The sequence below is a fragment of the Mustela nigripes genome, chromosome 4 (assembly GCF_022355385.1).
Source record: "Mustela nigripes isolate SB6536 chromosome 4, MUSNIG.SB6536, whole genome shotgun sequence".
In the NCBI taxonomy this organism is placed as follows: domain Eukaryota; kingdom Metazoa; phylum Chordata; class Mammalia; order Carnivora; family Mustelidae; genus Mustela; species Mustela nigripes.
This window is the reverse complement of record NC_081560.1, coordinates 7697422-7722201: the sequence shown is the minus strand read 5'-3', so window position 1 is coordinate 7722201 and position 24780 is coordinate 7697422. Positions and strand designations below refer to the sequence as shown.

The 24780-nt window shown below is 40.8% G+C and overlaps 1 protein-coding gene across 1 annotated transcript in view; it reads left to right on the top strand.

Annotated features, from left to right (window-relative positions):
• The window catches only part of CNTNAP2 (contactin associated protein 2), a 1946973-nt gene that overhangs the window by 1230256 nt on the left and 691937 nt on the right, over window positions 1–24780 (top strand). Inside the window, exon 12 of the mRNA XM_059396202.1 lies at window positions 23372–23491. Coding sequence (XP_059252185.1) covers window positions 23372–23491 — 120 coding nt within the window. The remainder of the gene's footprint in view (window positions 1–23371; window positions 23492–24780) is intronic.

The window sequence follows — 24780 nt, the reverse complement described above, 5'->3', positions numbered from 1 at the left end:
CCTTGAATTAAATCTTTTAAAGTCCGCTGAGAAGGCCAAAAGGAGATAACACTTTTTTTTTTTTTTTAAGATTTTATTTATTTATTTGACAGAGAGAGATCACAAGTAGGCAGAGATAGAAGAAGAAGCAGGCTCCCCACCGAGCAGAGAGCCCGATGCAGGGCTCGATCCCAGGACCCTGCGATCCGACCTGAGCCCAAGGCAGAGGCTTTAACCCACTGAGCCACCCAGGCGCCCCGAGATAACACTTTTTAAGCGTCAAGCTTAAAGAAATAAGCTTTAATTATTATTATTTTGTGGCATCACTACTCTTTACCCCATATCCTCCGTGACACCGGCTAGCCTGGCGAGTGGCTCTAATTATAGTCACGGTCAGATCAGCTTCCGGTGTGCTGGTGGGAATAGTCCCCATTTACTGCGGACACGACTAAGCAGTCAGCATTAACTATTAATACTAGTTTAACTGAAACCAGCATAAGTAACTTTAGAGCCTCCCTGTTTTTATTATCATTTACAGCTGAAGAAACGGAGGTTCAGGGACCCGAAGAGCCCAGCTGTTCTGTTAGCCGCCCATTCAGGGCTTCAAAGAGATCAGTGTTGCCTGAACTTCGCAGCGTGTGGATACAATTAATTCCCTGTCAGCAGAAAGGCCCAGCCTGAGTTTTAGGCCTCGTGTAGGGCCGGACTCCTCAACCGGGGCTTCTGACAATGTCTGGAGGCTCTCATGGTTGTCACATTTGGGGAGGGGAGTGCTGCTGGCGTCTGTTGGGGAGAGGCCAGTGATGCTGATAAACACCCTACAAAACACATGACAGCCCCCACGACAAAGAATTTTCTAGCTCCAAATGTCAATGGTGCTGAGGTTGAAAGACCCCGGTATGAGCTTGTAAGACTGGGTGATAATAGAAATTTTTTTTTTTTTAAAGATTTTTATTTATTTATTTGACAGACAGAGATCACAAGTAGGCAGAGAGGCAGGCAGAGAGAGAGGGGGAAGCAGGCTCCCCTCTGAGCAGTGAGCCCGACACAGGGATCCATCCCAGGACCCCGGGATCATGACCCAAGCTGAAGGCAGGGGCTTTAACCCACTGAGCCACCCAGGCACCCCTCGAAATTTTTATTTAAATCAGCTGGTCTGTCACCATTTAGAATTTTATTTGTTGAAAAGATAGAGCTCAGTTTCGTCTGGCTCAGGCCCACTTAGGGTACAGAGGAGTGATCCAGGAGTTCCCTTTCGAAGAACAGACATAGAGCAGCCAGAAAATTCTGAAGGCCTGAGGGATTTTGAGGCTGATGGTTTTTTTTTCTTCTTTTTAATTTTATTTATTTATTTGACAGATAGAGATCACAAGTAGGCATACAGGCAGGCAGAGAGAGAGAGGAGGAAGCAGGCTCCCTGCTGAGCAGGAGCCCGATGTGGGGCTTGATGCCAGAACCCTGAGATCATGACCTGAGCTGAAGGCAGAGGCTTAACCCACTGAGCCACCCAGGTGCCCCAAGGCTGATGGTTTTGTAAAGTGACTGACACATTTGACAGTTCCCTACCAAATTACTAAATCCCGAGTCTTTGGCAGGTATGCAAAACCTATGGATTTCATAAAAATTAGACCTTTATTTCAAAGATATGACTTAGAAAGTTGAAATTGCAAACACGTGGCTTCCAGGTGAAGAGCCAGCTAGAAATCAAAATTTCAAAGGGCAGTGATAACAAGTGATCATTTACTCTGACACTCACAGTCAAGGTGAAGCGTGTTTGTGATAAGAGTTTAGCTCTGTTATCCTCACCCTGAAACAACCCAGGAGTGTCTCTTCATGATTCCTTCTGCCGCTTTTCCTTCCCTTACACAAAAATGGATTTTCAAAGATTTCTGGGGCACAGGCCAAGAATAATGAACCCCCCCCTTGATTACACAAACCTCATGTCATCAGCAGTCTTGCGGGAGGGCACTGCAAACCCGGGGCTTCTCTGTCTGGGGCCTGTCCCACTTCTTTGTACCTCATCCCAACATCTAGCCCTGAGTAAGTTCCCAGCAGGGTGTTGAAAACAAACCCATAGCTCAGCGAAGACCCACCGACAACAGGTGACCCAAGCTGTGTGAAAACCAACCAGTTAAAAAAAAAAAAAAAAAAAAAAAAAAACAGAAGTTAAAAGTCACAGTGGAAAAAACATTGATGGCTGGAAAGAGAGCTGGAAGGCTGAGCGTGCCTTTGGCCACCTTTGGGTTTTCCTGCCCTCACCGGTAACTTGGGGAGCTGCACAGCATAATCTCGGAGACTAAGAGTCCCTTCGGTTTTAATTGACTTCCATTTCTAATGGGAAGAAGAAAGAAAAAAAAATTGCCTCAAATCTAGGATAACTGCTGGGAAATTATTATTCAGTGTCTTGGGTGGTCCTGCTTATGGATAAATAAAGGGTTTATACTTCCCCTGAAGCTCTAATCTTGCATGTGTAATGGATATAAGTTTTCTTTTCTTTCTTTCTTTTTTTTTTTGACTGTGTGTGTGAATGGGTTTTGGCTCCTTGAGTGTCTTTAGGACTTTCTCCTCAGTTATCCCAAAGCATCTGTCTGTGGGTGGGGGACAGGAGGAGAGCCCTGAGATAGGAACGAAATAGAACAGGTTGATAATGCTCACCCTCTATCCGCAAAAATAGGCTTTCTCAGTCTCCAGCAGTGTGCTGTGGGAGGTTCACAGACAGGCCTTGCCAAGAGAAAAAAAGATTCTCTCATTTCCTTTATTGTCCTGTTCATTATATCAGGAGGCAGTTCCAGTAGCCTTGATGGTAGCATTTCCCACAAAGGAGGGTCTAACCAGACAGGAAGAGCAGAGGGAGGTCCACACACACTCATCACTGGGGGAGGGGACAGGAATCTGAAAATCTGTTCTGTTTCTGTTTCTCAGCCAGGCATGAACTGGGTTACCTGAGATAACTTTTTAAAATTGTTGCATTTGATGACATTTTACAAGATAAAACCAAAGTGTCGTGTTTCTTTTCTGAGCATTTTAAAAACCAGTGCCTTCTTTGACTTTTCTTTCCAGTTTATTATTCATCTATCTGAATTCATACATATATATTTGCTCATTTAGCAAATATTTATTGAGTATTGGCCACACACAAGGTCCTAGGTATTCAGTAGCGGGTAAATACAGATAATGTCCCTTCCCTTAGGGAGCTTACTTTCTAGTTGGAGAAAAAATAAAATCAACAGTAATACATGACTCTAACCCACAGTAGGGAGAAGGTCAAAGACGATGCTACTTCCTGGTCCTCGTAGTCATGCTCTTCCAACAAGACTGTGCTCTCCCAATGCACAGCGTCTCTAACCCAACTTCTCTGCCAGTGCGAGGAAGGACCTGAGCTCCCACCCAATCCAGCCACTTTCCTTTTCAAGACCTACCGTGGCTCCTGTAGCACGCTGCTCCCTCCCAGGTCCAAGCTCTGGCCTCCAGCTGCTTGTAACCTCTTCCCACAGAGAAGGGTTCACCTCCCATGAAGTCATTCCTTCTAAAGCCCCATAAAAGCTGTTCTCACCCACATATCCAGTAATACATACCTTTTCCTCTTTTCCTCCTGTCTTCCCAAACCCCAGCCTTTTCAGTAAGATCCAGCAAGTTTCCTGTGTGCCCTGTTGCATTAAAAGCCCAGCCACCTACACAGATAGCTCCTTCTCGGATTTTCAGCTCCTGGCCAGTACTTCGGATCGCAGACTCCCAAACTTGGAAGAACATGCTGGTCCTCTAGTCCAGCCTTGACCCCCCTGTGGGAAACAGTTATACCTTCTTAATAGGTGGCCTCAGACCTCTACACTCTCTACTGGTGTTCTTCAAATAAGTTAAAAACATATATACACATACCCACAATGGTTAATTAAATTATTTTAATTTTTCTGTCACTTAAGCTCCGCAAGCAAAAAAACTCTTGATGAATTTTTATGCTTTATGGCTCTTTTAAGATCACAAAAGAAAAAAAGTTTTAAATATAAGCCCAATGAAAAAGTTAATTAATTCAAAATGATCAACATTAATTTATTATGACAGTGTTTCACCAAAGCAAAGCATCTATTCTCAATGTAAATGTGTTACTACTGTCCAACAGGTACTCCCCAAAATGCCATAATGTGACCTTGCTTATCTATGATAGGCACTTCTGCCATTTTTTAAATGAGCCTGTAGCAGTTGCCATAGCTTTGTCCTAAAGAAATCTCCAATGCAGACACAGTGTAGGCAGGACCTAATTATAGGGTGGTGGGGTTTTCGTTCAATTAACAGATAAAAATTAAAAACAGATAAAAATTAAAAACTTTAAACATTTTCACAGAAACATACATAACTCCTGTAATATATTTTCAGTTTTCCAGGGGTCCAGAAATCCGTGTCATATAGTTTTGGACTGATTTAGGAGTTTATGCTATGACTCTACAAATAGATTCTGTGTAAAATGGGCTGACAGGAGACTAATTTTAACACTTACTCTCTTTTCCTCATAATACCTGACATTGCATGTAGCCTGTTAGATGCTGTTAAAAGGTTTCTTAAATACACACACACACATACATATTTATATTTATATTTATATTTCACTATTTTTTCTTATATGAATTTCAGAAAGTTTACTCACAGATCTCTCTACAAATCTTCCAGGAAAATAAGTTAGTAATGGTTCTTTGATTCTGATTTTCTGGACAAAGACGTACCTAAGCTCCATTAGACGTTACAACAGACAACTCCTCAAGATGATGAAAGCCAAATTTAAGGCAAAAGAGACTGAACAATGATCAGTGTAGGAAAATCAAAATCAAGATAACCTAAGGGTCAAGCAGGGCTTTATGGATGCTGAATAAAATGTGGTTGTTGACAGTGAAAATTTCCCGGTTGCAGACAATTATTTGAAGGACTGTCTTTTTCAGACTATTTCCACCTGTCCCCTACAGTACTAGCAGCTCTATTATTAAGTCAGTAAAAAACTAATTGCCTTTCTATCTTTGAACATTTTTTAGAGACATTTGTATTTTGATGCTTTCAGGGGAAAATTGAGTAAAAACAAATTCAGTAATTCTCAACTGAAAGGCTTGATATCACCTTATGCCAGTTCTTTTTTTCTCCCTGGATATGTTAACTCTTTTTCCTGCTTTTCTACTCATTAATGAAAGGCTTTAAAGTAAATGGAGGGAATGCAGTTTTCTTTTTCTCTGGTTATCCTCTCTAAATATGGGTCATCCTTCCGAGTTGGTGAATTGAAGATGTCCCCATTGGTTTTCTTCCCCGTCTTAGGACTCTCCCCAGGCTTTCTCCACTCTCCCCACAACTATCAGCCTGACACTGGGTCTTTTTATTTTTTTTAACTATTTTTATTAACATATAATGTATTATTTGCCCCAGAGATACAGGTCTGTGAATCGCCAGGTTTACACACTTCACAGCACTCACCATAGCTCATACCCTCCCCAACATCCATAACCCAACCACCCTATTCCTCCCACCACCACCGCCCCCCTGCCCCCGCAACACTCAGTTTAATTTGTGAGACTAAGAGTCTCTTATGGTTTCTGACACTGGGTCTTAAAAGTGCTGAGCCCCTCGTAACTCGGCTCTCTATGCCTTACCAGCAGTTTGCTTGGGGGGGGGTCACTCACCTGTAAGTGTTCCCACTCAGCTGTGTGTCCCCGTGCCTGACGCCTACCAGCAGTGAGCAACTGTTGTTTGCCTTCCAGACACAGCCCTTCAAGAAAGGTCCAGAGAAAATTGTCAGGGCCAGTCACATCATGATGTGAAGAAGCTTATCAGATCCCTTCTCTCTCTGGCAAATACTCAAGAACTGAGTGAAGAGCTAATTAGAGATTTATTGGTGGTTAGTGGAGTTAATCTGGAAGGAATTTTGGAAGAAAATGCACCAACCGTGGAGGAGTGCCCTGGAGTGGGATTAGGGGGCAATAGAAGTCATGGAGAATGACTTCACAGGTGACTTCGGGTTAGCCCCGCTTACAAGGAGCTGATATTCAAAGCACTCAAGAACTCCTTATGTTTTAATGAGGATTAAATCTTAAACTAATTTCAAAGAATCATATAATTAAATTAAAAGTAGGCCATATCATGAGAAAGAAGTATTTGGCTTTTTCTGGGTATCCAAAAAGGAGAATTAGGATATGTGGTTGTAAGTTATGGGGGTCTAGTTTCAGCTCAGTGCAAGTTTTAACTATTCATTTGGATAAAACTATTCTTTTTCCCAAGATAGTGAGCTGTCACTCAATACGACTGTATCTACAGAGGTGAATGATGCCGACTTTGGCCTTTCTGTTGATCTTGGGCTACCTCAGAAATATCTCCTATTTAAGAATGCTTACAAACTTAGGTCTGAGTTATAAGTGAATATGCTCTTTAATTACTTCAAAAAATATATGTCTGTGTATAGATACACACACATATGCACACACACACAAAAGCATCAAAAAATGCAAGCTGAGGGTGCCTGGGGGTCAGTTAAGCATCTGCCTTCAGCTCAGGTCATGATCCCAGGGTCCTGGGATTGAGCCCCACATCGGGCTCTCTGCTCAGCAGGGAGCCTGCTTCTCTCTCTCCCTCTGCCCCTCCCCCCGCTCATGCTTTCTCTCTTTCTCTTTTTGTCTCTCTTCCAGATAAATTTTTTTAGAAATCTTTTTTTAAAAAATGTAAACTAAATTCTCATCCGAGTAGTATTCAACATATTTCTACCATTTCCAGAATCTTGGTCCTTAGGATGATGAAAGCTGACATAATCATAGCTAATACTTCTAAAGAACTCAGTACAAGACTCTCTTCCCAAAACTCTCCAGGGGGTGGTATTACTGTGTGCCCCATTCTGCAGGTAAGGGAGCCAGCTGAGCCACTATCGGTGAAATGTTGCATTCCAGCTTACAGAATAAACTGGGGAGCCCGCCAAGAGTCCGACTGACTGTTCCACTGTCCGAGTCTCGGACTCACAGTGGTACTGCCCACTCGCCAGCACCCCATTAGGGTCATCTCAGAGTATCACTGGATGGCTAAACAAATCGAGGCTCTGTAATGCTGACCTGAGTTGCGTGTTACCCCCTGTAACATAAATCTTAACATCTGTACAGAAAAGGAAAGTAAATCAATGTCAGAACAGCCTTAAAAGCCAACTACAGTTGCTTTATGACTCCAGTGTAGTGACAACATCAACTTCTAGCTACAGTCAAGTAGAGATTAAGATCATTACACCAAGCCGAAACTCGTTTTCCTTTGCCTAGCTCTCATCGTGTTTTAAGGACAAATTGTAAGCCATAGAATTAGAGTTGTAGAGGTGGAAGGGGTCTCGGGGACCATTCACCCCACCCTTCTCATGACAGAGTTGAGGCTACTGATCTCCCGTGAGAGGATCTTACTTCAAACCCATGCCATGGCTTCAGAGGTGATCTTCCTTTCTCCACGGTTGGCTTTCTTGTGTCCAGCCTTCCTATTACAGCCAAAGGGAACTTTTCAAACAGTTGGCTCATTGCACCTGGTTTTCTTTAAACTCCTTCAAATACTCCTCATTACTCTCAGACTAAGTTCAAGTCCTTTAGTTAAAGCACCAGGTTTTTTTTGTTTTGTTTTGTTTTGTTTTTGAAACCTGGTCTGTGATGCTCCTGCTCACTGACCTTGAACTCTGGACTCCAGTCCCTACCCTGTGATGGTAGAATTGCAGCCTGGCCTCTGAGCCTTTGCACATCCAACTCCTTTTACTGTTAGAGCCCTTTCCGTGGCCTCCTCTGGCGATCTCCACTTTCATCACTCCTAAAGGAAGAGGACTGTAACCTAGAGGTCACATTTGTTTCATTTTCCAAACACCCAATGTAAACAATGCCAGTATTGCTTCCCAACCCATTACATAGTCAGAGTAATCGTATTTGCGTGTATCTGGACAAGAAGGGCAGTGAGATTTTGCAGCACGGCATCCCCAGGCATGACAGGGTAAGCATTCATAGCTCCTCAATGGGAAAACCAACAAGTCAATGAGACAAAGTTCGCTGGGATCATTTGATGAGGGTTTGATGTTGCTGCAACATAATCCAATGATTGATGTACCTAATTATGAAAACTGAGTCAGCAAGAAATGGCAATTATATTTAATGTAGAATGATTAAGGAGGCAGAAAACTGCAATAACTTTCAGAACGATTTTCACTGAAAATGTTTAAAATAAAATGAGTTTTCATGCTTAAAGGAATGAAAACAGTTCATCAGTTCATTTCTGTTAAAGATCCAATCATGCTCAAGTTTGTGTCAGATGGAGGCAATGTGATAACAGTCAGGAGATGTAAGTTCTGGTCTCGTAATTGACACTGAGTAAGTGGGTGACTTTGGGAGAGCAAGACACCTGATACCTTTGACTCCTAGAGCTAACCTAACACAATGGCTAAGAACAGAGGCTTAAATTCTGGAACAGAACCAGGCTTAAATTCAGTCCTGGTTTCAGTACTTTGAAGCTATATAGCTTTAATTATTTTAATCTCTCTAAGCCTCAGGGGTTTTTTTGTTTGTAAAATGGAAAGAATAATGCGTACTTCATAGGGGTACTAGGAAAAACCGACGGCACATCAAGTGTAAGCGACGCAGCAAAGGATATGACGTACGGTAACAGCTCAGAGAGCTGTTGTTGTTATAATTATTGTAATTATTTACAATGAGGGAAATAGATTGGATGCCTCCAAGGTCTTCTCAAGCTTTAAAATTCTGTGGTTCTATGAACAGCTCATTCCCCAATGATGTCAGATAAATGAGGTTTCACTGTATATTGGGCAAGAAATCAATATGGCCAATTTTCAGTTTTGCACAGTAAGGTAAGGTGAGCAGAGCATGAATTATTCAGAACTTTGGTTACACTCAATATATTTCTATTTGATCTTGGAATGCATAGAACTTTTTAAAAGAATATTTTCCATGCTTCTTATATTGTGTTTAATGATTAGAATGAGTTTGGCCTTTCTGTGTTTGCCAAGTGAAAAGAGATGGAAAAGCACTAGGTACTGTGTTTATGGCATCTTACTTAATCATTCGCCACTTAGATGAAATCATCCAGCACGTGAGTGGGTGATAGAAAAACCAAGCAGAATAATACAGTTGTCACCCTGTGATGGAGAGCCAGCTTCATGGTATCTCCTTAAAAAGCTGCTTTCGAATTTCAGGGGGCTCGGGCCCATATGGGGTTTGAAACCCTAAGAGTGAAAAACAGACTATCAAGTATTTTTCCCATGGATATCTTAATTTTCGAAATGGCCTTAGCACAGAAGTGATGTCTAATTCTAATTAGAATTCCCACACAATGGCTGCAGCCCAATGCTCTAAGAGCCTAATTATCAAAACTCATTTATTAGTAAGAATGCTTCCTCACCTACCATGTGTCTTATCATTTAAAGGAGATAGGTATCTTCTTCCTTCCTCCCCTTCCTCCTCCTCCCCCTCCTTCTTCTTAAATGTTCAGTGAAACATTTAAATTCTTCAAAGGCAAAAAGCCCATGAAAAGCAGACAGGACACCAGGAGTCTGTGCTGGACAGCAGAATTCTCGTAACCAGAGCACTTGTTGGAGTCCAGGCTTACACTCACTGACAAGCTATGTGACTTTGGTAAATGACTAAATCTCTCTAAGCCTTCATTTCTTCCATTATAAACTGGGAATTCACTCTGAAGCTAGCAGAGCTCAGGCTTCAGAGCCCTCACTGGTGTAGGGCAGGTTCACATCTGTTCACACAAAGCGTCTTAGTTGTAAGGACCCCCGTCTCATTCCAACCGTCCTCCTCGGCGCAGCCCCCAGCACTTTTGGTGTCTGGCTGAGGGGAAGTTGAGTTTGAGGAGACAGTAGTTTTCGCTTTAGTGACATATTTATGTGGTCTGCAACCGTTTCTGTAAGATGATGAAATTCTTGCTGACATCCTGACCTAGGAATGACTCAAGTGCACTCCCACAGCCCATTTTCATAGCTGCATTTTCATTTGTATTTGAATATTCTTTTTTTTTTTTTTTTTTTTTTAAGAAGACCTCTAAAATGTATTGACTTCAGACCCTGGAAAGCCTGGATCTGCCTCTGAGGATAAGGAGACCTGCCTCATACCATTATTAGAAGGATCGATATAGAAGCTTTTCCCCACTTTTGTTCTTTCTCTTCTTTTTCCTTTCTCTTCCTTTTCTAAAATCATGTAATAAAGATAGGGATGATCGAATCCCGGGTTGTTGAGGGTTTTTTTTTTTTCCCAAGACATCTTCCCACCTTAAATAAAATCATACATGAAACCTTGACACATAAAATACAGTAGTAATTGATAGTATTTGTATGAAGTTTAAATCCTCACTGTTTGGGGAATGGTCCTCCCTTTTTTAATATAAGCCTCCAAAGAACCACTGTGAGCCTCAGGATTCCATGAGACCCAGTTTGGAAACATGTGATTTAACTCACTCCTTTCTTTTTATCCTAGAAAAGAACTCCAGAAACACTACACAAACTCCTTTCTTCTCATTCTGTGTTCAGCCCACCGTCTCTATCCTCTTTTTCGGGTTTATGACAATAAATAAAATAATGACAATTATTACCTAAAAGTTCAGATGTAAAGCCAACTGGGATCAAAGACTTCTATGTAAAAAATTGAACTCTGAAAATCTCCCCAGGAAGAAAACTGGGGAGAGTCCATGTGCAAAGGAGGCTTTGGGGTGACATGTTCACTGAGGCAGGCAAACTAGGACCCGTGAAGATACAAAACTTTCACGTGGTACACGTGCTCAGATAATGTCACTCTGCAAATAATTAATGGGCAAGTAATGTTTGCAGCACTATGACAGAGACAAAGATAAATATAAACTGCACAAAGTTGATGAATGGGCAGCCCACAGAAGGACGTGTTTGCACGGCCAGTAAACCCACAGGAAAAAATCCAACTCTCCATTGAGAGAAGTGCAAGTAAGTGGCAGTGAGGGACCACTCCACATCCATCAGAGTGGCAACCAGTAGCGACAACACCTACTGCTGATGGGAAGAAGTTAAAAGGCTACCTTCCTTCATTTCTGGTAAAAATGGCAATTGTTATAGACTTTCAAAAAGCAATCGTTAAATATCTGTTGAAATTTAAAAAAAAAAAAAAAAGAAAGAAAGAAAGAAAGAAAAGAAAAGCAAGACCTATTTCCAGGATCACAGCAGGACTTTCATGGACCTTAGGAACTTTTTACCTGTATGATTTTTTTTTTCCCTGCACTAAATGCACACACATAGAAAATATAAAATATATTTTATAACCACATTGATTCCACCAGTTGCCCCTTAAGATATTTTGCTTTTTTTGAGTGCTTTTAACCAGACTCCAAGTTAATGCTGGTCCCCAGTCACAGCGCACTCTTGTATTGGGGTATTACTTTCCCATGGGTCACTTCTGGTGGCTCCCTCCCCCTTCTGTTTATCTTTCTCTATCAGTCCCATCATTCCCATTCCGCTTTACCTCTCCACTGGAGTCTTCTGCCCCCGTAGAGATCCAGAAGTGTATAATCCTACATCTCAGGCTGATTTCATGGGTGTTCAGAGTATTCTGGTAGATAATTAGTTCACTTTAGGGGGCTAGTTGAAACAGGGCCTCCTACTTCTCCGCCATCTTGCCCCTCCTTTCTTCTTATGACCACGTTGATGTAAAGATGACTATAATCCAGAATGGATTCATTATTATCCCATTCCTATTCATTGCCCCCTCTAGTTTCAAAAGAAATTAAAGATTAAAACATCTGCCAGGTCCTTCAAGCTCTTCGGGGCCCTCAGCTCTGTCTGTGCCTTCTGAGCCTCGGGACATCAGCTCCAACTCCTCACCCACAAGTCTGTCTGCTGCCAATCAGGGACACTCACTGCAGTGTGGCCGCAGTAGCAAAATCTAGAAACAAAGCAAAGACCTTCAGCAGGCAATTGTTGGATAAACTGGGTTGTACCTTGTGTGATCCCATCTTAGTAAAATAATCAAAGCCAAGAGGACATGTCTCTGAGTGTGTGACTCATCTGTTTGCATTATCTTGCAGCCTCACAAACCTCCATAAAACTCAGTGGCTTCAAACAACATGGATTTTATCTGCCCATGATAATAGTTAGCAACGTGGGCTAGGTTCTGTTGGACATTCCTTTTGCTGGTCTCAGCAGGGGTAGTTCAAGCAGGTGCCACCAAAGGGCAGCTCACCTGGGGCCGGATCATCTATGACAGCCTTACAAGTCTCGTGGTTAATCCTCCTCTTGCTGGGGCCATGTGTCTGCAGTGAGCTAGCTCAGAGTTTCTTCCCATGGGGGCAGAAGTGTTCTCAAGGGCAAGAAAAGGTAAGCCCAAGTGGCCAACAACATTGCAGATCTAAGCTCATGTCATGTTTGCTACTGTCTCCTTAACAAAGCAAGTCACATGATCAGATCCAGAATCCGTGGTGGAGGGTTGGGGAAACAATGCGAGAGCATGCATGGGGGTGGGTGTGATTCACTGGGAGACACAGTTGATCTATTTCATTTTCTAGTTTCAGTACTCATATTTTTCAGTAGTTTATTTCTCATTAAATTCCAACTGCTTCATTTGGCATTTAAAATCAGTTATACTGCCTCATTCATTAAATTAGGTAAACAATAGTAAAACATTTTTTAGCTGTAAAGTAGTATAAAATATAGTTATGTTTTTACTTGAACTGCAAGGATAGTTTCACTCAAAATGACTGAAGTTTGCAAAGGAATTAGTACTCTCTAATCAGAGCCAGATTTGTTGTTTTTGTTGTTGTTGTTGTTGTTGTTGTTAAACTTAGTCTTGTTTAGCTAAAAACAGTTGGAGAATTTCTCACTCCATTGTTTTTCCTTAGCACACATGCACACACAGATATAAAACTGAAAAATCTGCACTTCCTTCAGGAGACTCTACGTTAGTAAAATATACCCTGTTTCCCAAACTCTCTTCCAACAGTAAGAACAAAATATGCCTTTTTCTTGAGAATGATCATAAGAGCATAAAAGGCAAAAGTAGGAAATATAAATATGAAAATAGTAAAAAAATATATAATGATGAAATTAGTATAGACAGTTCAGCATTGCTTAAGAGCGGAGATTCTGTAGCTGGAATTCCTGTGTCCCAGTTCTGACTCTGCCTTTCTTTAGGTCAGAAGTCCTGGAGTAGTGAATTAATTCTTCTGGGCAGATGGCAGGAACAGAGCACTGAGGACAAGCCTCAGAGAACGACTCTCTCTAAAGGACAGGAAAAGAAAAATGACAGTGTAGGACACAGTGGAGGAGTGGTCAGAGAGTCAGACAGACGAGTGTGAGGACACAGAAAGGCAGAGAAGAGTAAGCTTCAGTGAGGGTATGGTCAACACTGACCACCTCTCCTGAAATCACAGAGAAGGAGGACTTAGTCAAAGTCAGCATAATCATCAGTGGCATTCTCAAAAGGGAGGCAGGAGTGGTAATTTTCTCACTCAAGGGGGTTCAGGTGTAAGTGCCGAAAAAGAGAAGTTCCCTTCGGTTAGATTGATAAACAGGAGTAGAGGGCAGCATGTGTTGTTGTTGTTGTTGTTGTTTTTTTTTTTTTTTTTTTACCTCCATTACCCAAGGTAGAGGAGACGGGTGCTAATTAACAAAGAAGATGGAGATAATGGGAAAAGATGAGACGGAAAATCAGGAAAATAATTCTCTTAACCAAAGTGTCAGAAGACTGGCATGAAATAACTTGGCATTGGAAAGGCGTAGTGAGGAAGAGCCCTTCTCTTCTCTTCCTGGCAAGCTCTTACTCATCCTTGAACATTCAGTTCTCAGTGACTTCACAAATGAAGCCTTACCAAATTGTCCCAAGTTGTCCAGTCCCTTATCTAAAGTGTTTGGGTATTTTGCTTGTATCTTTAAAAAAAAATAACATTCAGCCAATTATACAGCATTTTATTTCTCCACACACCTACCCCATACATTAGACAGAAAAATTCCTCAGAGCCAGGATCTATGATTTGTTCATTTTGCTTATTTCCAGTATAAGACGTAGCACCAGATCTAGTACCACATTAGTACATATCAGAAAATTAATTAATTAATTAGCAATGGGAAAGGGAAAAGGACCTGTAGGTTACACCAAAGGAGCAAAATACAGGTGTTAACAGATTTGGATCTATGTTCTTAGCCTCATTATTAGAACAGAGTGAAAAATGAGAGTGATAAGGTTCGAGATGAGAATAGAGGGTTGAGTAGATGGAGAAGAGACAATGTAGCCAGTGTCTATAGGATCTAAGCTAGTGATTAATAGCGTTGTTGAGTTTTGCTGTAGAGACCTATTAAAATGAGAAAGGATGAGTTAGTAGCATGCCCATTTGGTTTAATAGGGTTTTTCCCCCTCATCTTAGTCTTCTGTAACCTAAAAGTAATAAGAAAATACTAGTAGAGCTTCTCCAGACTGATTCATGAAAAACCAGTGAATTTTATGTTTTGTGGAGCAAAGGTCACAGAGTATCCCATGTGGACATTGATATCAACAAGGAATGTGGCAGTCATGATGACACAGAGACAAAGAGTTGTGGTTTTTGATTAAATGTTAGTTTCAGTCAAGTTTGGGATTAGCCAAGTTAGCCAAGTTTGGGATTACTTTTCTTTAATTTTCTTTAAACTTGTGCTTTGGAGCCAATACCAAGAATGGAAGGACTAGGGAAGAATTAAAAAAAGAGAGAGAGAAGTGGGACAGATGTGGGTAAGAGAGACAGAGTAGAAATGAAAAAATAAGTGTAGATTTTACTCTGATCTTCAGAATATTCTTGAAGGACTGGTCGGGTAAGAGAAATATAAACTATTGATTTATTAACAAGAAATCAAAACGTTTTCCTTTTTTTTGTTTTCCTTCCAAATTACCTTTTTTCCCTTGAGACTTGGACAGGTGAAAGAACCCATTAGAGGATGATAATGAGTAACATCTCATACAGAAATTGCACTCATGGAAAGATCATGACATAATATTAGCATGCAGAATATCTGGGTTTTTTTTTTTTTTAAACCACTCTCTCTCTACCACCATCATTTGCTGTGTGCCAATTACGAGACAATAGCTCCTCTGGGACATAATGTAGTTTACTCAGGGCATTCATTCAAGCTTAAAAAAAAAAAAATCCCAAAGAGGCAGAGAACATGTGAGGTTAATATTCAGGTATTAATGAGGACCTAGGTATTGTGAAACTTACCTCTTGCTAATTAAAAATAATTGCCTGGTCTTTGAATTGGGGAGCCATCATGGGGGAAAGGTCTCAGGGCCACTGCTGCCTCTCTGGATTTTCAGCATGGTTGTGCAACAAATAGTTGCCTTAATAGGAATAATGAGATTCTGGAAAAACTAGGTTCTCCAAACAAACTCATTAGAACCTGATTGAGATTGGAAAATCAATTTCACTGTTTCAAATGAGAAATATCTCATTCCAGTAGATAAACTTATTTTTGAAAGACACGTTAAGATCAGAAGGTGACTTAGTGTTTAAAAGGCATCAGCATAAGGAGGGTCCCGGAGACCGTCCTATTCTGAATATCACCAATTCACATATGCCCCAGGCCCCTTTCAAGGGCTAACAACAGCTGTTTATCATTTTGTGGTATATCCACGTTTTCCATTAAGAGACTTCTTTATTAATTCAAGAGTAGAGCCTCCAGTAAACCAGTCTCCCTTGTTAGCATCTTGTACTTGGTCTGTGGTAAGTATGTGGTCCATCCACTGTAGGAGAGCAGGAAAGTGAAGACATTCATAAACTATGAATACCCAAAATGTCATGTTACAGCATTTACTAGCAAATGAGCTATAAAATTATTTTATGCTTCTTTCCAGTTTTATATCAAATCATTAGAAGTGAACTTTTCCCTTTCTGGGCAATCAGGAAAAGACTACTTATGATGTTCCAAAGATAACCTTTATGTATGTGTTCAGTTTTGACTTGTGATTAATTTTCTAACATGTTTCATCCTTGGCTACTTCTAGAGATCCATATGCTTTAGAAGGTAATAACGGGAAGGACATATGCCATATGCTTACACGCCTATCTCAAATCATGAGATGTAGAAGGGGTCAAGGAGAGCCTTCCTCTCAGCAAAGCTCTGGAGAACTGTTGCTTTGTACTATTCAGAGCATCCAGCATAAGACCTTACACATATGAGCCAAAAATAATTATTTTATGTGGAAGACATTTCTTTCTTAAAATTAAAGTAGTAGAACATGGTGGAGAGGCCTCCACATCATCTCTAATTTGGAAAAGCTCCCACTTGGTCCAGTCACTTGGCACCTATGTGTCTGTATTAGTTTCCCGGGACTGATGTAACAAACAAGCCGACTTAACAGAAATGTATGCCTTTACAGTTTCAGAGGAACTGTATTTGTATTTGGAAATCCAAAAATCAAGATCTCTACAGGGTTGATTCCTTCTGAGGCCTGCAAGGTAGAATCTGTTCCATACATCTCCATAGAATCTGTAGCTTCTTTCTGGTGGCTTCAGACATTCTTTTACTTATGGTTGACATTCTTCCTGTGTCTTTATATTGTATTCTCTTGTAGGTATTTGTTTCTGTGTCCAAATGCCCCCTTTCTATAAGTCAAGTTGGATTAGGCCTATTGTAGTGATCTCATCTAAACTTAACCATCTCTAGTACCTTATTTCCAAATAAGGTCACCATCGCTGGTCCTGGAGACTAGAACTTCAACATCTTTTATGGGGGATATATTTAAACCCATAGCAATGCCATTTTTAAATTCTCAGGGTTTTTGTTTTTGTTTTTGTTTTTTTTGTGTGATAATAGAAGCTGTGGTATGGAATCGCAGATCTGTGCTTTCTTCTCCATTCCCAGGTACCATAGGGTTTTAATCATATGTGGTATGTATGTCTTAACCACTGCTTAGCATGGTATTCAAGATCTTATTGTCATAAATGGAGGAAAATATTATACACTTAAGGAGAAATCTTAATATGTATCATAAAATATACTTACACTTCAAAAAGTACATATTCGAAGCTATAAGACAAAAACGGGGAAGACAAATATGAAAAAAACAAAGTTTTAGTCTTCGTTTATAGTATAGCCAATATAAATTAATAGAAAACTGATGGCAATAAATGGGCAATACTCCTAACTATACACCCTACAAAAGATTTAAAAGATCTCTCCAATGTACATTTGAAAATAAATTTTCCAAATATTAATAAAATATACAAATAAAGTAATGGAAAGTGGGGTTTGTTGTTGTTGTTGTTGTTTGTTTTTTTGGTTTTTTTTTTTTTTTTTTTGCCATGTAAGAAACTATTTTTTCTTTTTGTTTGATTTTAAATCAGAGTCTAGCCAGGGCTGGTAAAGATGCATTCACAGGCAAAGTTGTTGCTTTTAGATTCTCAAGAATCTAAAATTGACCATCAGAACTTAGAGCAACACAGAGGTATGAGTACCTGACAGCAGCTGATAGAATATTGTGTATTCTGGATTTTGAGCAGTTACTTGAACTTCTCACACCACTGAAGGAGGTCTACACAGAGGGAAGAAGCAGGCCTGGAATTCAAAAAGAGAATGAAAGACAAGCTCACCCAAATTGCTCCTGGGGGCAGGAAAACAAGACATTCTCTCTCATTTGTGTTATCTGCTCTTTTTTCACAACTCATCAAGAAGTCTAAGTTCTTTTGATAGACATGCACACATTTTTAATAAATGACTCTGTCTTACACATCCTAACAAAAACTCCCCTTGCAAATTTAGAAATCTCTATCAAGTTTTATTCTATTTTTGCTCTCGTGTTCAAATTTCTACAATGATGGCGTCACCACCCAATTCCACCAAATAGTTCCTTTCCTACAGTTTGGTTCTATAAATACTTCTGCCCTGAAATATTTAAGAAGTCACTCAAATTGGCTCACTAAATGTATTTGTCATGTTTTTGGCCTTCTTTCTGTTTCCATGTTTTGTAGCAGTTCATACTCCATGGGCGGAGTTCCTCCTTCATACTCTGTGGTTCCTTGACACACTCTGGCTGTTCCTTGACCATGCTTCATCTCCCCGCACAGGAGGCTGGTTGGATGGCTTTGCTTTTCAACCTTTGGCTCTTCCTCCATCTGCGAGTTGGCTATCTCTCAGAGACCTCACATGCAGCATCTGGGCATGACCAGGGGGAGCGTTTCTCCTCATCCTTGGTTGGGGTGGGGAGGGCAGAGTATGCACGTGTTGTTTGGTGTTCTACTGATGGTTGTAAGCCTAGGGCCATACGGACTTCAAAGTTCAGTACCAACCTTTAATTTTATGCCTCCATTTTTATTCTTCTGCTTAATACTTCTTTTTTTAATGACACTAGGAACACATTTGATGCTTAATAACATCTGTACGTCAAGTAGAACTGTCATATTTTTATACAGTTTTGATGAGAGAAATAATTGCCCCCCCCCCCAAGTTGTCCTTATCCTGATCTGTGGAACCTTTCACTATGTTACCATCTATGGCAAAGGGACTCTGATTAAGTGAAGGCCCATAACATGAGATTATCCTGGATGATCTGGGTGGGCCTAAGATGATCATAGGGCTCCTTAAAACAGATGTGACAGGGAAATCAGGGACTCAAAGCAACGGAGTGTGGGAAGGACTGGCTTCGAAGATGGAGAATTGGGACGAAGACAATGAGCAGGGAACGCTGGTGGAATCTAGAAGCTGAGCCAGGGGAGAAAATGGATTTTCCCCCAGAGTTTTCATAAGGAGCACCGCCCTACAGACACCTTGAATTTAGCCCCATGAAACCCACCTCAAACTTCTAACCTCCAGAACTGTAAGATAGTAAGTTCGTGTTGTTTCAGTGCATTAAGGTTTGGTTATCTGTTACAGCAGCCGCGTGAAACTAACACAGCAGTCCTTTGTCATTTTCCGTTGTACCTGCATGATGTCACACAGACAACACTCATCATTTAATGAAAACGATGAACATACTTAGGATTCCCCACCTTCTGGCATTTCACGTGCTATGGAATTGAGTCTAAAGTGTTCAAAAGTAGTATTTCTGAACATCTGAGATGTATTTACAAATATGTACCATAATATGAGAACTTTTACTTGGGACTAGAGGTCTCAGCAGAGAAAAATTACTTTTCCAATAAATCAATGGACTTGATGAGTCTGTTTATTGCCACATCAGCCCAATTGCCTCTCTGTTCTTCGGCAGTGTGCTAGCAAAACTCCATCAGCGCTGACAGCTCGCGCACATCTTCACTGGCTGCCGCCTCAGCCCTTGGGCTCTGTCATCTCCTCAGGCTTAACGTGCACAGATTGTGCAAGCCCGTGCGCGATGCCTCCACTGGATCCAGAGCTAACTGGCTGAGACTGCAGGGGAAATGCTTCTGTTAGCTCATTCTCTGCATTAAAATGTCAATATACTCAGTGCTTTTTACTTTACAAAGGGTGTGTGATTTCATTGAATCATCACGATAACTTGTTGAAGTTGAAGGAGATAGTGTTGCCTTCGTTTTACAGCTGAGAAAACTGAAGTTAAGGGGCGTTTCCACATTGTAAATGCCAGAAAGGAGATTTGAATGAAAATCTCTTAACTCCGTTCTCAGTTATGAAACGAATGCTGTTTCATTATACCCAGGGGTCCTCGCCATTCTACCTCCATGCCACTGTCCCAGATAATGTATCTCTCAGGTGTATGTTTAATCGTAACATAACTTGTGCACATTATAATGTAATATGGAAAACACGGAAACCATCCATAATCTTACTGCTCACAGATAACCACAGGTACCGTGTGGGTGCGTTCATCTGAGTATCTTTCTTCCCACGTGAATTTTTATTTAGGGTTTTACATCACAATGCCTCTTCATTATTTTGAGTAACATGAGGTGGCAGTCCGGCCTTATTTTATTTAAAATTTGACTGTATTGTCTTTCTGTGTCCTACCTTCCTTGTACTCACATTTAAATATCAATAAAGAATTAGCTCACCCTTCCAGAGGTAACTTTTTTCCAGGATCCGAGCTGCACCTCTCAAACTGCAGGCAGGACCAGCAGCAGCAGCATCACTTGGGAGCTGGGAGCTTGTTAGAACTGCAAATTCTCTGCTGAATCAGAATCTTTGGGGTGAGGCTCAGGAATCCCTGTCTTAACAAGCTCTCCAGGTGATTTTCACGCATGATACCATTTGAACTGAAATACTTGGTTTCCCATTTGTGTTGCTGAGGCAAATCAACTAGGAGGCCTGTCCTCGGTGGAAGTCAAGCAGAATTTAACTGTCAAACTTGGAAGAAAAAGAAGAGAGCTTCTTACATACGCCAATTTCCCTCATCTACAAGCCATCAGCACTTGCTTCTTAGTTACCTGAGTTAAGGTTCATAGCCCTTGCTAGGGTGTCTCTATGCTTACTTAGATGCATGCTTCTTACCATCAGATCGTGTTTTCATCAGTTCTGATGCTCCTCTTAAACACCTACCATGTTTGGGGCCCCTGGGTGGCACCGTCTGTTAAGCGTCCAACTCCTGCTTTCAGCTCAGGGCGTGATCGTGAGATCCTGAGATGAGTCCTGGGATTGGGCCCCACGTTGGGCTTCCCACTCAGTGTGGAGTCTGCTTAAAGACCCTTTCTCCCTCTCCCTAATACCTCCCCCTCTTTGTGTTCTCTTTCTCTCTCAAATAAATAAATAAAATCTTTAACGAAATCTGCCCTTTTAGATTATATGGAATAGAAAAGAAATATAGATATTCTAGACCCTCCCCTCCAGATAACTCACAGTCTTGTTAGGAAATAAAATTTTCATATATGAAATTCAGTTAACAACAGTCAGTCAAATCCTAAATTGACTATGATCAGGTACTACAGTGCATGAGAGGAGCAGCAAGTGCTTTGGACTGTACAGGAAGGTGGGTATCTTGACTAGGGAGGGTCTCCTTAAGAAAGAGGACTGTGAGGAGGACCTACAACATTAATCATAAAAATTTCACCTATTAAATGTTTACCATAGCCCAGAGAGAGTGGTTTAGCAATGGGTATTGTTATGTCCTCCAGTTCTTATTACTACATTGCAAATAAATACCTAATACCTATTCTCCAGACAAGGCTAAAGGAGATTAGGCAGCTTTGCCAATGTTCTATGGAACAGAATTTCAACCCAAGTCTGTTTGATCCTGGAGCCCTGTTCCTTAGCACTCCTGCCTTAATAGTTGACTATGGTAGAGAAGGTTAATAGAGATCAAGGTGTTTGTAGTGTGTGGCAGAAAAAGGTGACCCTGGGAAAGCTGCCTCACCAGTGTGCAAGATTATGTGGCCAAGTCGCCCAAACCAGGAAACATCTGTTAGGATTTGGGAAGGTCTTGTATGTGTAGATGGTGATCTGGGGTAGGATACCGTGGATACTGAAAAATCATTACATATTTTTTAACATAATGAAAATAATGTTTTAGGACCAGACTAACATTGGCTGAAAAGCTTAATTTGGTGCGAAGTGAAGAGATATTTGGGTAGGACAACCAAATACCGGATGATAAGGAAAATGGAGTCTTTGCAGGGGGCAAAGAGAGTGACCAATTATTAAATATTTTAAAAAGAAATGTGAAAGTGTTTAAAGGCAGATTGCCCAAAGGGACTAAAAGGAAAACTTTAGAATTATAACTTGACACTGTGGATCGTTTTGAGCTACACACAGAAATTGCAATTATCTGGAGAGAGGTTGCAAAAAATGAGTAAGGCAGTTAGAAATTGTGAGTTTAGGTCATTCTGAACGCTCCTTCTTCCTAACTACTTACACCCACCTGGTCTCCATCTCTAGCTGATTTTAAAAACACATGAATCTGTCCCATCTACTTCGTCCTTCCTCACAGTCTCAGAAGGAACTGGTCACCCTTCACCTGGCCTATGGCAATGACAGCCTGTGTGCGCTCCTGAATTTCTGAACCACTTCCCTAAAATCTATTGTTTTTCTATAGGAGTTTTCTTTCTAAAGCCTACATCTAATCATAGCATCTTCCTGCTTAGAGGTTAAAACTCTTCCTCCCTGCCCTTTCTTGCAGTATGCTACTTGACACGGCATTAAAAATTAGAGCAACCATAGTTTATTATCCAAACAAGAGACTTGAGAGATTGAAATTGGACATATTAATCATCACACTTGGATGAAAGACACGTCAGCTCTGCCTGGATCTCCGACTGCATCCCCTTCCAAGGGCACCTTATGCATGAGTAAGACCAAAGTAATTAGTGAGCAAACCCTAGGGGTCCTTTATCTGGGGTGCTCACGTCCTCGTTTGCGTTGCCTAATCCCCTGCTCAGCACATGTAGGTACTCAGTATTTGCAGAAGGAAGGGAGGAAAAGAGGATTAAGTAAAACAAAGAATTTGAGAATTGTTTTAGCCTCGTATGTTGTTGTTGACGTGAAATTGAATTTGAGGTCTAACATCTTTCGAGAGGAAACCAGGGGCAGCCCCGTGGCAGCACATAGAACATGGAAGCAAAAAGTGAAAAGAGAGGTCCCAGAAGCGGACCTGCCGTTAATGAACAGCAGTTCGCAGTGTGAATTCCAGTGCTCTTTACCAAAAGACTCCGATCACCCGTGCATCCGATGATAGCTCTTTCCCAGAAATAGTTCTCAGTTTTGTAAAGCGATCTTTTAAAGTCATCTTAAATGTCACTATGGAGCTGTTTTTAAAAGTCTTCCCAGTAGTATTCTAGAAATTATAATGACAAAGGAGATATGCAAATGTCCATTTTGTACTTTGGAAAACAGGTGCAGTCACTGTGAAGAAAAGAACATGTCAGGAGGATAGGAACAAAAAGAAAAACAATGGAAAAGAACTTGTGATTTAATTACCTTGATGTCAGCCTTCTACACAAACTAGGTGTGATGTAATTAAAATACCTGTAACAAAAGGAAGCAGGGACATTCTTTCCTTTTTCTTGAAATAAAGGAAGATTAGAAACCTCATGCTGTTTGAGGGAAATGTATACTATCTATGCAAAAAAAAGGGTGCATGTGTGTATGTGTGTGTATGTATGTGTGTGTGAGAAAGATTTTTCTCTTAGTCAATAGCCCAACAAAATAGGCAATATTTATGGCCTTTCAAAATAAAGTCATATCTATAAATAACTCCAGATTAAATATTATTTCAGTGATCCCTAATGCAATGAACATTACATTTATTTAACAATGTATTGATGGTTTTAGACCTTTCCCCGACTATAAAGCCATAGCAGGAACTTGCTATCTTTGTTGGGTCAGAAACACTCATAGAGTAAGAAGCAAATCATGAATTTCAATGTGGATAAAAAGAACACTCGCTCTAACCAGAGGATATACTGCTCAGTAGCACTGGCCAATATTGGATGTGGCGGGGGCACCCATCTGGGGAGCCACTTGCTCTGCACTGTGCTCATGTAGGCTGTTCTGTTCTAGCGATCTACGAGCCTTCCTGTGAAGCCTACAAACACCTGGGCCAGACATCCAATTATTACTGGATAGATCCTGATGGCAGTGGACCCCTGGGGCCTCTGAAAGTCTACTGCAACATGACAGGTAACTATGCCGTATTGATGTTTCATGGACGTTTCTTCTCTATGTTGAGCATGAACAGTACCACTCAAGTCTGGTTTCTTCTGCACCATGTTCTTTTCACAACATGTAATGAGCTAAATAGTATTCAATTTGTTCAGTGAAATGGTGAAATGTGTTTCTAAAGCAATAAAATCTTCTAATCTGTTCTTTTTAAACTCTACCTTATAACTTGAACATTTTAAAATACAAACATGTGGGGGAAAAACTCAAAGTGCAATTGAAGGGGGAGGTCCACAGGCAGAGCTGGCCCATGCGGCAGCCGCCTCCGCCAGTGACCGAGACTGAGGAACTCAGTGTCACTACTCGACTGTCCACATGCTGCCCAGGTCAGGGGGAGCTTATGGGCCCCTCCGGATCTTCCTCGGGCCCTGTACTTAACAGAAGGAGGCTTTCTTTGGATGGAAATCCCATTTTGGCAGCACCCACAGCTTTCATATGTATCTGGAATTTTCTGCAACAGAAGAAAACCTAGTTTTTCTTCCCTTCCGTATTGAATTTTGGAGTTATGAAATGAAATTATGGGTTCTGGTAAACTCCCACAATGTGTAAAATATTCAGATCTCTAAGAGTAGATTTTCTATCAGACACTTAGTAATGTCCTGCCTTCCAAAGTAGAAGAGTGTGAGGCATGTACCACTCACCGGCTCCAGGAGAGGACCAGCATTTGATGGAAACTCCTTAAGTATTTGATTATAACAGTAATGGTGATGTGATGCTACTTAGAATGATTACTACATTATCTGTATACTATGTATCAAGTACCATGATAAATTCTTTACTTAGAAGACCTGGGTTTGCATCCCAGCTCCATCTGTCACCAGGTATATAATCACAGGCACCTTATTAACTGTATTAAACCCAATAAGGCTCGGTATGTTTATCTATAAAATGGATTATTAATAATATCTATGACATAGCATTCTTATGTAAATGGAATAAAATAATATACATATGGTTCTTCCCATATTATCTGACACATGGTAAACTTTCAGTAAAGGATACAGGGAGTTAGGTATTATATTTTTTAAAGGATCAGACAGTTAAATATCTTGCTTATATTATTAAGGTAAGATTCAAACACAAGTTGATTGGGGACCTAGTGGTGCTTAAATCAGGCAATACTTTAGAATCATTTATGGGCCTTTTTGTTTTTGTGTTTTTTTGTTTTGTTTTGCTTTGTTTTTCATACATACTAAATGTGTCTATGCTGAAGACTTTGATTCAGTCTGTTGGCTCACAACCCTCCAGGG